General features: G+C 43.4%; 1 protein-coding gene across 1 annotated transcript in view; it reads right to left on the reverse strand.

Annotated features, from left to right (window-relative positions):
* Window positions 1-827: 827 nt before the first annotated feature.
* scap (SREBF chaperone) overlaps window positions 828-14,595 on the reverse strand; it is a 22,679-nt gene continuing 8,911 nt past the window's right edge. Inside the window, exons 9-23 of the mRNA XM_053487888.1 lie at window positions 14,290-14,402; window positions 13,772-13,866; window positions 13,202-13,300; window positions 11,944-12,156; window positions 11,495-11,853; window positions 11,228-11,374; window positions 8,941-9,142; window positions 8,552-8,667; window positions 7,652-8,105; window positions 7,393-7,478; window positions 7,234-7,316; window positions 6,901-7,067; window positions 5,964-6,044; window positions 5,656-5,862; window positions 828-3,836 (exon numbers count right to left, since the gene is read on the reverse strand). Of these exons, the coding sequence (XP_053343863.1) occupies window positions 3,591-3,836; window positions 5,656-5,862; window positions 5,964-6,044; window positions 6,901-7,067; window positions 7,234-7,316; window positions 7,393-7,478; window positions 7,652-8,105; window positions 8,552-8,667; window positions 8,941-9,142; window positions 11,228-11,374; window positions 11,495-11,853; window positions 11,944-12,156; window positions 13,202-13,300; window positions 13,772-13,866; window positions 14,290-14,402 (2,668 nt within the window). The 3' untranslated portion in view covers window positions 828-3,590. The remainder of the gene's footprint in view (window positions 3,837-5,655; window positions 5,863-5,963; window positions 6,045-6,900; window positions 7,068-7,233; window positions 7,317-7,392; window positions 7,479-7,651; window positions 8,106-8,551; window positions 8,668-8,940; window positions 9,143-11,227; window positions 11,375-11,494; window positions 11,854-11,943; window positions 12,157-13,201; window positions 13,301-13,771; window positions 13,867-14,289; window positions 14,403-14,595) is intronic.

Below are 14,595 nucleotides of genomic sequence, written 5' to 3' on the forward strand. Positions count from 1 at the left end.
CAGTGCAGGTTTAATTCGATAATTTGAAGTTTCAGGAAGAAAACAAACATCCTGATTACTCAGCACAGGAGGCCGTCTGTGGTTTCGGCGCCAGGGGTCAGGGATACGCAACCAACAAAGCTGCTACTGTTGGACCCTTAAGCACTGCATTCAACATGTATAATGAGATCAATGAAATTATCTCTTGATAAGGGGTTTGGCCAAATGCTGTACATCTAAGTTTAACTTTTTTTGGGGGGCTAGCAAAAAAAAAACAACCTAAAACCGCTGACAGCTGATTGGTTAAAAGTTTTGTATCACACAAACGCCTGGTTTTGTGAAATGCAAGAGGACAATGTTGGCATTTAATCTCCATGCTGAACTTAACAAGTGCCTTGTTCTTGTTGTATTAATGATGCAGTCGCTCTAACAGTCACGTCTTCCTTAAATGGATAAGATAAAAAAAACAGAATCAGAAGGTTCTGTCTTTGAGTAACAAACTTGGAAGATACATTTAAAAAACAAAGACTTTTTTCAGAACAAAGCCTTTGTTTTTTAAAGCTCAAAGGCTAAACGTACATTAAGGACAGAAATATACTCGCGTTTAGTTACACGTACCTGCCCATGCTAAACTGTCTGATTGTGCCCCCTGGTATGCCCCCTACTGGAATCCTCAGGTAACAGGTGTAGTTAATAAGCAAGTATGTGAACAAACTCGCAGGTCGTTGCTGGTTGATTACGCCACCGTACGGTTTAACAGCGAGGATATTTCCGCACTAAGGCTGCTTTCACACTTGGATGATTTTCTTCACAAGCGCTAACTTAAAAATAGTTTTTCTTTTTTTTTTTTTTTTGGTCATAGCAAAGCTTCCAAAAAATTTAAAAACTTTACAGGGTGAAAGCTGTCTTACCCTGCTCTTACTGGCATATGCATACACACACACACACACTTTAAAACACCCCATCTCTCATATATTTGAAACACCTCACCACATGTAATAAACCCCAGGATCTTCTTTACTGTCATTCTCAACTTTCTCTTTCACACTCACACACAAACACAGAAAGAAACATGGATAGAAAACATTCACATTTTTCACCAACAAACTACAAAACTGTGGAAACTAACTGCACACACACGCACACACACACCGAAATCTGTCCATGCAACAAAACAGCCTTAATATTTACATTCATATTGTTAATAATTTAACACACCTGCGTTATTTTGTGCGTTTCTACTAAGCGTAAAAAAGGTGAGTGCAGTGCATGTTGCAGAGTCAGGTCTAACAAAAAAAAAAAAAAAAACTATAATAATTAATTAACGATTGTAATTACAATTTGGTCGAAATTTAAGAATGACACTAAAAAATCAAAAAAAAGAAAAATAAAACATGGACAACACAAAGACATTTATGTATAAGGATGTGAAGAGATGGGGTGAAAAAAATATTTTATTCAGTAACATTGAGTGATGGATGTCTCATCCAATCAGCGGTAAGAATTATTCACAAACTACACTGTACCTACCGGTTCCGGTTTGTCTAATTTCTTCTGATTTATTTTATTTTCTGATTTGTCATTTTGTTTCCGGTTTTGTCATTTTTTATATATTTTTTTCGGTTCTGTCATTTAGTTTTCTGATTTTGTTTCCAGTTTTGTAATTTCACTTCTCGGCCACTGTACAATACGGATCGAGTCTGCACCGAGGTATCGTGTTATTGTGTATCAGGTGATCCCTAGTGAATCCCCTCCCTACTGGGCTGTTTGTTTTTTTGTTTTCTGTGATTTTCTGCTATTTTTAGCCCCCCATAAAATGTCGCATCAGCTTCTAAGCCAGCCAGTGGCTAACGACTTAACATCCAATTGTAACTATAATATTTTAATTATATTAATACATTAATGTAAAAGGATATTACAGTAGTCAAGGCCTTAAATGTACACGTTAAGAAACGAACAGACTCTGATCAAGTCGAGCCGTCTTTCTCTTTGTCAGGCAGCGAGCGGAATAATGACGGTTTGACTTTTAATCTTGATCAGTACGTCCTCATGCTACCGTGTCCTACCCATCAGGATGGAAGAGAACAAACATCTGTCTCCTGGGCTCGGCACTAACCTTTGCTCCCTTCCTCCCTTGCGTCCTCATAAGTGCTCACCTCTGAGCAAAAAAAGGATTAACGTGAATCAATCACATGTGACGATCTAAAACTAAAAATCGTTATGAGACGCGTCTAAGCTGTTCTTATACGACAGGGCGGGACTTGACGTGATCAGACCTGGGCTGTGCTGAGAGGGGCAGCTTCATGCGTCTCGTACAGACCGTACAGGTCACGTGAGATCGGATCACGTGACGTATTGTGCAACTGACTACCAGCACGTGTTCTTCTTCACCTTGTATGTTGTGTAATGTCACGTGTCTATCAGAGGTTACGAGTCCACGAGCAAAAGGTTACGAGTCCAAGCTTTCAGATTGTAGAAAAAATTAAAGCATCAGAAAGCAAACACACACACACACGTATCCAGTGAAATAAAGCACAGCCTCTGTGTCCAGATGAAGACTATGATATAATTAAAAGTTTTAAATTAAATTAATCAGCGCTTTTCACACATTACAGTAAGAGAAGAGACGCGGCACGTCTGTACAAACCGTTAGAATTCATCACTAATAAATAATGGATAGTTTTCGTCTTTTCTTTTTAAATATTAAAAAAAATGACGCGTCTCCCACCACACACACTCTCGTTCGACACACACTCTCGTTCGACACACACTCTCGTTCGACACACACTCTCGTTCGACACACACTCTCGTTCGACACACACTCTCGTTCGACACACACTCTCGTTCGACACACACTCTCGTTCGACACACACTCTCGTTCGACACACACTCTCGTTCGACACACACTCTCGTTCGACACACACTCTCGTTCGACACACACTCTCGTTCGACACACACTCTCGTTCGACACACACTCTCGTTCGACACACCTCCTTTACAGATTACAGTAAGTCTTATAAACTGTTCCGCCTCTCACACACACACACACACACCAGCAGTTATTCTCCATGTAAACTTCGACCTTCTCTTCGCCCCCACCAAAAAAACTTGCCCTTACACACATGCACGCACACACACGCACACACACACCTTTCTTTAGGCAGCAATGCGCAGCGTCCCGTTCGCTCCGCGAGTAAAAAAACATTGTGATTTAATATTTTGAGACTTTTTCTAGCAAAATATATATAAAAGGAAAAAAAAAACCTTCTTCCATTAGAAAAAAAAATAAATAAAATTAAAAAAAAAAAAAATACAGCAGGAGCTTTGACACACACACACACACACACAATTCATGCCCCGTTTCCGTCCCACTACTGGCATGTTTTTTCCAAAAAAATAAAAAATAAATTCACATTCTCTGACACACACACACATAAAATGTTTGTTCAAATCATTGATTCCTGAAAGAAACAGGAAAATAATCTGTAGTGAGACGATACAGAACCGGCGAGTGGATCCGGGTCAACAGTCCATCACATCACACACACACACACATCTCATAAATGTCTCTGTGTCTCCATGTGTGTGTGCGCTTGTGCGTCTGTATCTGTTCAGTCCAGCTTCTCCAGGACGGAGGGCACGTAGACGAGGCTGAGTTCGCTGCCGAAGTCACACACGATGGCGGCGTTTTCGAGCACGAGGAGCTGGCGGACGTGCTGCCCCTCGCTGTTCTGACCCAGGTACACCGTCTGCAGCAGGTCGCCGTAGTTCAGGTCCCAGAACGACACGCAGCCGTTACCGCCGGTCACCAGCAGACTCTCGGAGATCACCGCCAGACTGGCGCCGCAGCCCACTTCCTGTCGGGAGGGAACACAAACTCACACTCTCACTCATTATATATCGGTTATTAAAAGGAATTATCCGGCTAAAAAAATTAGTATTTCCTTTTCTACTCGGTCAGCTGAGAGTCTGGATTCTGATTTTTTTTTTTCTTCAGATAATTTCCACATAACTACAGCTTGTCGTGTTGGTGACGAAGCGTGAAGAAGCGTGAAGAGCTTTAAAAAGTTCCAGTTTGATCTCTGACACTGGAGACTCCTTACACAAATAAGACAGAACCTCATTAGAGTGTCAGGTCAGGGCTTAGCATTAGCAACAGCTTTCTGACCAATCAGAATCCAGAACTCGACAGATTCTGTGCTACATACAGAACATTACGGTTATTTGATTTGTTTTTGGGAGAAATAATAAAAAATAATAAACAAATAAATCAGATTAATATTCTATGCTAGTTCAGATTTCAGGTGCAGCCTTGACGAGACTCTACGGAAGCGGTTAGCGTGTTGTTATGTGAGTGCGAGTGATGCTAAGTGGCTAGTTCTCTACAGGTTAAGCCTTTTTGGATTAGCAATGAACCGCTTCTTGTTGCTTTAAAACCTTCTTGCATAGCGACGTGCCGAAGCAGCAACAGTATCGACAAGAGCAGGAGGGCGGACAGGAACTGATCTGAAAACACACACACAACAGCTGCACACATCACTCGGGATCGTCAGCAAAACATCACGTCACCAGTAAAGACGTCAACACGCGCGTGTTTAAAAAAAAAAAAAAAAAAAAAAGGGACGAGAGAGAAAATGCCGACGTGGTCCATCTGGTGCCTGGACTTTGCTACGAAGCTGACAAACAGTGTTTAAAGTGTTGAAAAACGAATCCGAGGGTACTGATATGCTTCCTGTTATTAAGTGTGATATAAACCGAATAAGGACTTCAATAACTACAGGGTGGGCGCCAGAAAAGTAGCACAGACTCAATACCAGTGCCGCGCTTTCTGGAAGAGGCGTCGCCCCGTGTGCTCAGTGGTGTCGGGGGTAGCATAGTGGTTAAGGCTTTGGACTACGGTTTGGGAGGGTCACAGGTTCAAATCCCACAACCACCAAGTTGTCCCTGTTGAGCCCTTGAACGAGGCCCTTAACCCTCAACTGCTCAGGCGAATAAGGAGATAGCAATGTAAGTCGCTCTGGATAAGGGCGTCGGCCAAATGCCTAAATGTAAATGTACTCAGGAACAAAACCACCAGCTAAACGACATATTCAGCGCCTGGTTTGGAAATGGCGTCGAATCCACTCTGTCGCAAACATGAAGAAATCCAGTCCTCCCAAAGTCGTGTGTGACGTTCGCCAGCGGAGTGCGATTTGCCTCCGAAAATCCACCTCGAAGACTCGAATCTCTAAAACCTTAAACCTCACCGAATAAACATCTGTGAAGGAACTGAAAGAGCCCGACAAAGCTAAAAGCGTAAATGACTGTACGCTGATCACATACCCTGGATGAACTTGAGGAAAACATCATAAACGCTAATGAGGTAAATAAAAACGATCCACCTGCTCGTTCATCTCGTCAGACCATCATCTGAGACGGGGCTACTTTCCCGTGGCCCACCCTGTAGTATCATCATCCAACCTTGGACTTTAGGCCACGCCCCTTATCTGAGACTTAGAATTAAAAAAATTGAACCTAAACTGGAAGCTATTCTCTTCAAATACTCCGTTATACAACGTTATATCACAGTTTGAGTCTAAAGCTGGACGTTTTTTTTTTTTTTACACCGTATGCTTTCTAGGAATTTTTCGGGACTGTGCACGTGATGTCGCGGCTTCGGGTTTGTTTGTTGCGGACCTGCTGTATGGAGTAGAGCTTGATGCCGGTGCTCCGGTCCCAGATGCAGATGAGATCGTCCAACCCGCTGCTGATCACACAGGAAGTAGTGCAAACTAGCGAGGTCACATCGCCGCGGTGACCGTACACATGGCTCACGCGGCTTCCCGTGAGGACGTCCCACAAGCAGATGGTACCGTCCTGCCCCCCGCTGGCCAGGACCATCGTCTACAACATACACAGTCAGGTTTTGGATGAGAAAAAACATCAGAACAATATTATTTATATTATTATTATCATTATTGGGCGGAGCTTCTAGCTGCACTCACCTGGTCTATATAAATGGCGGTGATGCCACCTGAGTGACCCTGCAGCGTGAAGAGGCAGCAGGAATCCTCCAGACGATACACCTGCACAACAACAACGCTCGTTATACACCGTGTGTGTGCGTGTGTGTGCGCGTGTGTATAAGGACGTGTTTTTTAAAATAATGTTTCCTAAAAAATAAACTGCCTACACTGACTTAAATAATCCGAGTATGAAAGAGAGAAAATAAACGCATGTGTCTCTTTCATTCCTCAGTTGCGGCTTCCTGTGGCTTTGGAAAATAAATAATGAGTATTTAAATACATTTTATTTTTAGTTCGTTAGTTTTCTTAAATGTAATTCCAAATGTAAAGATTATGGTGATCTTGTAAATAAAGCGTGCTTAATTTTTCTGTCGCGCAAAATATGCGTCACAGCCGCCAGCATGCGATTAATTGAGCGTGGGTTTTATTCAGGGTGACGTCTGACTGTGCGCAATAAAAGGATGATGTCATACAGAAGCAGACGGCATTTTGGTTTTGCTGCAGGTAGACAATTTAAGTTTGGCTTTTTATTTCATAAATATGAGCAATCAAATAGACCCTGAGTATTTTATTTGCAAGTAACGTTCGACCCAGCGTGTTTTTGTTTCTCCAGAGTTCAAAATGTTTTTGTTTCATGCAGAAATACAGTTTTCTTCGTTTTCTCTGTAGCAGTTCATTGATGTCATAAATCGAACACACGATAGTTATAGAAAAAAAAAAACAATATCTTCTGTGTTATCTTTATTTTAGATGTCAAAAGGGGTTTTGTGTCTCCCAGTGGTTTTTTTTCACGGCTCCAAACGTCTCTTTGAGTGTTTAAGGTTGTCGAGCCCTGATCTAGGGGTCATCTTGGTGACTCAAAAGTGTGTGTGTGTGTGTGTGTGTGTGTGTGTGTGTGTGTGTGTGTGGTGTTTACTCTGACGGTGTGGTCCTGGCTGCCCGTGACGACTCGACCCGCTGCAGCTTTGAGCACAGTGATGGGTTTCTGGTGAGCGCACTGAACCGAGCGTGTGAGCTGGCAGGTGATCGCATCTTCGCTGCTGTAACAGGGAGACGGGGGCAGACTGGTGCGACCAGGGGGGCCTAGAACACACACACACACACACACACACACACAGTTCACTTATCATTATTATCACAAAATGTGTTGATAAAAACCTACATTTAGGCTTAAAGGACACAATGTTAATGTTAACGTGTGTGTGTGTGTGTGTGTGTGTGTGTGTGTGTGTGTGTGTGTGTGTGAGACCTCGGTGCTGCAGTAAACCAAGTGGTTTGTTGATGTCCACTGTGAAAAAATCAAGAGAACCGTCCAGACGAGCCGCAACAATCCTGTAACACACACACACACACACGTCAAAATCAGGATACAGAGGAGTGTGTGTGTGTGTGTGTGAGATAAACATGCCTATTGTTAAGGAAAGCGAGGGCAGTGATTCCTGTCGGTACGTCTTCGTTGCAGCACCGCAGCTGTCCCTCTACCGCGTCCCACAACTGATGGAGAAAAACACACACACACACACACACACACACACAATCAGACATGCTGTCTTACTTTCTTTAACGAAGATGGAGAGAGAGAATGATTTAATATTTAGATTAATAGTGATGATGTACGTCATTTATATTTTATTTGATGTGTGTGTGTGTGTGTGTGTGTGTGAGACCTCCAGTTTGCCGTTGCTCCTCCCTGCAGCGATCAGGTTCCCCCTCAGCTCCATGGACCACACCGAACTCTCCCAGTCTCCCGATGCCAGGCTCGGTCTTTCAACGGGCGGGGCGGGTGGAGTGGGAGGGGTCGGGGGAAGCGGCGTGGGCATGGTAGGCGGCGGCGGCGTGACCTCGTGCTCCTTGTACGCCTTCTCCACTAGGCCGCCGAAGTCGAAGCCGCAGTCCGAGGGCGTGTGTGACGCGGGCAGGTCGCTAAAGTTGGTGTCGATGAGCGCCGTGAGGTCCGGCTGGTCCACGAACAGGGTGGGGCGGGTCGGCCGCCGGCGCACGGCGTGCTCGCTGTCGGGTGTGGACGCGGCGCAGGACTCCGCCCTGGGGGAGGAGTCGGGCTCGTAAGGATCCCAAGCGTCGCGCTGATCCCAGCATCCGCTACTGCTGCTCCGCCTTAAACTGTGGAGAGAGAGGGGGGGGGGGTGGAGAGAGAGTGTGGGGGGGGGGGGTGGAGAGAGAGTGGGGGGGGAGTCAGAAGAGGTAAAAAAAAAAACAGAGAGAGAAAGAGAGAGAGAGGGAGGAGTCAGAAGAGGAAGAGAGAGAGAGAGAGAGAGGGGGGAATCAGAAGAAGAAAAGAGAAAGAGGGAAGTCAGGAGAAGAAAAGAGAGAGGAGGAGTCAGAAGAAGAAAAAAGAGAGAGAAAGAAAGAGGGATAGAAAGAGAGGGGGGAGTCAGAACAGGAAAAGAGAGAGGGGGGAGGACTCAGAAGAGGAAAAGAGTGAAAAAAGGACAGAGAGAAAGAGGAAGAAAGAAAGTTGGATCATTTAGCAGAACTAAAAAGATGCTATTAAACTGATCATACTGTGAACAGCAGTGTGTGTGTGTGTGTGTGTGTGTGTGTTGTACCCGTTATTAGGTATGACAGTGAGACAGTCCCCGGTCTGTGCGTCCCACACGCGAATCTGTCCTGCTAAACAGCAGCTGGCCAGCAGCATACCGTCACTCGCTAAACACTCGATGTCCTACAGAGAGAGAGAGTCAAAATTAGCATCATTAGAACACTACAGCATTAGCAACATAACCATCACACACACACACACACACACACACACACACATTAAAGACCTGTGTGTAACACTAAACCACCGAGCACCTAATTAAGTAAAATACACTAGAGGTTTAAACACACGACTCAGAAATGATGTAACAGATGAAACAGTTTAGGATGACCTGGTTATACTGACATTAGTAGTGTGTGTGTGTGTGTGTGTGTGTGTGTGTGTGTGTGTGTGTACCATGCTATGGCCTCTCAGCAGCAGCGGTGAGATCTCGCTGACCGGAGGAGAGTACCCGTACTCATCACAGGGCAGGTCTCCACGGCGACGGCGGCCATGTTGGACTCCATTCTGCCCATAGTTACGAGGACACAGGACGCGATAGAGACAGAAGAGCAGGAGAACCAGGAGAACCCCGGCGAAGAGGCCCAGAGCTGCGACCCTGAACACACACACACACAACAAGACCATGCTTATTTCACACACACAAATTGTTTTAATCTTGAACTTAAAGTGTTTGCGCACGTGTGTGTTTTTGTGTCCACCAGCTTATAAACGCTACAGCTTTGTTAACTAATACTCCACACATTGTTCAGCCAAAAAATATATATGTTTATTCACAGAAAAAATCTGTAGTTTTTCTATGAAAAGTAAACTTTATAGAATAAGAATAAACTGTATATAAATATTTTTTAACTTCAAGTCTGTTCCTCTTATTACGTAATAACTGTTAAAGCCTGTACTGTTGCAGTCATGCTGTGTCTTAACGTCCTAACAGTAAAGGAAGTAAATTTACTGCTGACGTTTTATTTTTGGAGAATTTATTCTCAGACACCGCTCTCCACCAGACCGGTTCCTCTTTGTGGGTGTTTTTTAAACAGTTTTTGGGCACGAAAGCAATTTTTTCTACACACATGTACTGTAAGAGAAAGTGGATTTGATTTCCAGCCACTTTTGAGCGATTTCATTGGTGAGAGGTCTACCACATCCGCCTCGACACTTCATCATCATCATCATCATCAGCTTGGGCAACAGGAACCAAAACTAACAAATTAATATACTTTTTTTTTTTTTAAACCTGCTGACAGAAACAGGCAGAAACTGACGGGCTGGAAATTCAATAACTGTCAATCATCTGCACACTTGAGCAAAAGTCCAACCGTCCTGTTATATGTTTTATAAAAACTTAGTGAGTGTTTTCTTTTGTTTGTTTTTGGTATATTTAATAGCAGTGAGGAAGAGTGACATCTACAGGTAGCGGTGATGAAGCTTACAGCACTTTAACCAAAGGCTCAGAGCGGAACTAAGAGGGAACATGTAGAGAAGACAGAGCACACCCTAGAGAGTGCGCCTTTAGATGGAAGTACTGGATAAAAGCAGACGAACCGTTCCAGACACAGAACAAGATGAGACGAGGTCAGGAAAGGAAGCATTTAGCCGTTTTAAGGAAGTCTGAATTTTAAGAAATTGCCTTCAAGTGAGAAGATGAGTTGAAGATACACTGGCCTGATTAGTTTAAAAAATAATAATAGTAATAAAAAAAAAGTCACACACACTCTACTTCAACACCTTTAATTTTTTTTTTATTACGGCACTCGTTCAGCATGCCGCGGTTTTAACAACCCTATGCAACGTCACCACATTCTTTTCCTTTCAGAGTCGCATTAATCGGAGAGTCGAACCCCTCCGTCTCCAGGCTTCTCCAGACAACACACCAAAGACACACCTCCAGAGTTAACTGGGGTTAGGGTCAGGACTCTGGGGTGAAAAGGTCATTCTCTCAAAAACCGCTCTTACACAATTGGAGTCCCGGAATACGGCCGCACCATACGGGAAGAAAAACTCCTTCAGTACATTCAGGTCGTCAGCTGACTTCATTTTATTGCCACATAACGTTGATCTGAGCGACTGAGGAAACTCCAGATCATAACACTGCTGCCTTCAGAGGCTTGTACGGTGAGACCTCTGTGTCACTCAGGCTCAATCTGGATCCCATCATCACCCCTTTTTCCATCTGTCTAGCAAACTGAAGCCTTTTTTCTTATTTTTCTCACTAAAAGGTGGTTTTCTCATAGACACACAGCTGTTCAGTGCCAATCCTGTGAGTTCTCATCAAATTGTGTGTGAGAAAACACACCAAGAAACCCGAAGTGGGAATCGACCCTCGACCAACTTGTGCATTACTGTATTATTTCTAGAAATTCCGAAAATATACAGAGAGAACCTAAATGATTTTGATAACCGATTTCATTTTTTTATTTTCAGCAACATATTTTCTTTAATTTAGCAAAAGAATTAATTTATGTAAAATGTAAAACTATACATCCAATTGATCCATTCCAAAGCTCAAAATAAAATAAAAAAAATTTAAATAAACCTACACCCTACTTCCTGGGCAGATTAATTGTGATAATATAAAAATAAAATAAACTGTTGAGTGTGTGTGTGTGTGTGTGTGTGTGTGTGTGTGTATAGAGTGTACGTGTGTATGTAGAGTAATGTCCAATCATCGTGATGAGACACTGACTTGTACAGAGTGAGGTCGGTCTGGAGCTGCGTGGTTCTGGCGCTGACCCGCGGTGCATGCTGGGTATCCTGAGGGTGTCGCATCTCGGCGGCTTCCTGAGGACTCAGGTGTAGCGTGACGGGGATGACGGGCAGGATGCTGATATACCTGCGTACACACACACACACGTTGTATTAATACGTGGCTTGTGCTATACAGGTTATTATTAACATAAGTGACTGAGCCCACACACACACACACACACACACACACACACACAGCTCTCACCTCTTAGCCAGAGTGATATTATAGTAACCAAATAGCGAGGGCCAGTAACGGAACGAGAGTCGCCTCCACACCTCCTCGTCCTCTGAACCCCACGTAATCTGAGGGCTGACCAAAGGGGCGGGGCCAGGGGCAGCCACTTCCTGTGATTGGTTCTCGGGTACGGGGGTGGGATCTGGGGCAGAAAGTACGCTGAGGGTGCTGGTCGGGTCTCCGCCTGGGAACACGGGTGCCACGCCCAGATGAGGAGGAAGCCCCGCCTCTCCCAAAGGGCTCTGTTCGGACACCTGAGCAGTGAGGTACGTCCTTAGGCCGGCAGGGTCGGTGTACACCAGGATCCCGATCCAGATCACCGTCCCGACCTGCACACACACACACACACACACACACACACACACGTCACACTGGGCTTGAGGAGCGTTTCACGAAACACTTCGACAGACTCGTCTCACCATGATGATGCGTTGCGCCAGACGGGTTCGCGCCAGGAAGTAGATGACGCGGAGCCTCTTGGGTAAGCGCAGGTTCCTAAACGCCGGGGCCTGAAGCGTGATGGTGTGTGGGGAGGGACGGGGAGGGGGCGGGGCTTCTCTGTGGCGTAAGGGGCCAGGTTTGGGAGGGGGCATCCCCGCCTCGGCTGGGAGCCGCCTATTCAGATCAGCCAGCTGTGTGTGTGTAAAAAAAAAAAATGAGAGAAAAAAAAGTTTATTATAAAACAGCATCATTCTTTTTCTTTTTATTTTAGTAATAAAGTACTTTACTTTAAATTATGTTTTAGATTCAATTCCTCTTATAAAATATAACATTTATATAAAACAGGGTGTGTAACGTTATGTTGTTACCTTTACGTCAACTAAATATATATTATTCAACACATCTACGAAGCCACAATAATAAAACGCCTTCCTGTGATTAAGGTGAAAATAATTCCCTCTACAATACACCAGATGGTGTTAGCTGTGCAGGTTTTTCTACTAATTGTCAGACACGGTATGTGTGCTGACGTTTAATTTTTGGAGAATTTATTCTCAGACACCGCACTCACTCTCCACCAGACCGGTTCCTTTTTGTGGGTGTTTTTTAAACAGTTTTTGGGCACGAAAGCAATTTTTCTACCCACATGTACTGTAAGAGAAAGTGGATTTGATTTCCAGCCTCTTATGAGCGATTTCATTGGTGAGAGGTCTACCACATCCGCCTCGACACTTCATCATCATCATCATCATCATCGACTCGGCCAACAGGAACCAAAACCAACAAATTATTAATATAAGGGGAAAAAAAGCCCTGCTGACGGAAACTGACATGCTGGAAATTCCATAACTGTAAATCATCTGCAAACTAGAGCAAAAATCTAGCCGTCCTGTTATATGTTTTATAAAAACTTAGTGAGTGTTTTTTTTTGTTTGTTTTTGGTATATTTAATAGCAGTGAGGAAGAGTGACATCTACAGGTAGCGGTGATGAAGCTTACAGTACTTTAACCAAAGGCTCAGAGCGGAACTAAGAGGGAACACGTAGAGAAGACAAAGCACACCCTAGAGAGTGCGCCTTTAGATGGAAGTGCTGGATAAAAGCAGACGAACAGTTCCAGACACAGAACAAGATGAGACGAGATCAGGAAAGGAAGCATTTAGCAGTTTGTGTGTATGTATAGTATATGTGTAATTATTAATAGAAACTCCTGAAGTGTGGTGTGCATGATCCTCACCTCCATGCGGCGGATGTCGATGGAGAGTACGGTGGTGAAGAAGAACATCTGCAGGAAAAAATCAGAGACGAGACCCACCACGGCAAACAGACAGAATTCCTACGACATGAGGGGGGAGTCACATAGAGCCCTGGTTTAGTATTTAATAAGTGAATTAATATGTAATTGCATTAAACATGGCGAAGAAATGAAAGTGCAGATGTTTTAAAAGTTGATCAGTTATAAGGGTTTTTTTTATACAACAGTGACACCCAGTGGTCAAACCCAGAAGTTCTCATTTTAAGAAATGGACCCATTACTTACATGTTCTGCCTAAATATAAATTTAAAAATAGTTTGAAAGTTAACGGGTTAACAGTAGGAACTTGGCGCACAGCAAACATTCAGCATTGTAAAAAAAATTTACAGAAATGCAACATGGTGTTATGTTAAATACACGGATGAATGAAGTGGAATATCGAGGAATTTTTACAACCATGACTAGGTAATGATTAAGTACGACCCAACCCATGCTTACAATGTGGGTCTGTGTGTCTGTGTCTGTGAGTGTGTGTGTGTGTGTGTGTGTTACCTGAATAGCAGGAACTAAGGTGAAGTATCCAATCAGGATGATGACCAGCTCAGTCGCCATGTTCTTCATGATGGACCAGCTCTCACTGCTGAGACCTAAAACAAACACACACACACACACACACACACACACACACCTTTTACAATCCTACATAATCATCAGCCTATAATTATGTACACATCTGTTGCATCATTACTTTTACTACACTGATTATCCACTGATTATCTGATTAGATTTTTTTAAACATGATACCAGATACTCTGATACCAGAGAGAGGGGGGGGTGCTGCTATGAGGAAGTAGCTCAAAATAAAAACAGTTATAGCTAAACTATGTTAATAATTATTATATATACACACATACAATATAATATCAATAAAGAAATTTACACCAGCTCCAATCTGACTCTCTGATGTATGTCACACGTCATTAAAATCGTCTTATGAAAGTGATATAAACTGTTTGCACCTCATCCATGATTATCATTTAATTTATTTTTATTTATCAGTGTTACTGTACCTTGTGCAATGCGTAGTTTGACCTCCAGGTCCACAGGGGTCGACACTACAGACTTGGTGAGGACCAGAACGTTCTCGATCCCGATCACGACCACAAGGTAAGGAAAGATCTCCCTGAGGGCACAAAAAGAAAAAAGAAAACTGTTAAATTTGAAATAAAACTAAAGGTAAATAAATACAACATTCAATGCAAGCTCAAATGAAAAGCCGTTTTAAATTTTATTTTAAGCCAATATTTTAATAGAAGGAAAAAAATATGCAGTTGGAAATTCGACATGCGAGTGTGAACAAAATCTCTGTAAAATCT

The sequence above is a fragment of the Clarias gariepinus genome, chromosome 26 (assembly GCF_024256425.1).
Source record: "Clarias gariepinus isolate MV-2021 ecotype Netherlands chromosome 26, CGAR_prim_01v2, whole genome shotgun sequence".
Taxonomy (NCBI): Eukaryota; Metazoa; Chordata; class Actinopteri; order Siluriformes; family Clariidae; genus Clarias; species Clarias gariepinus.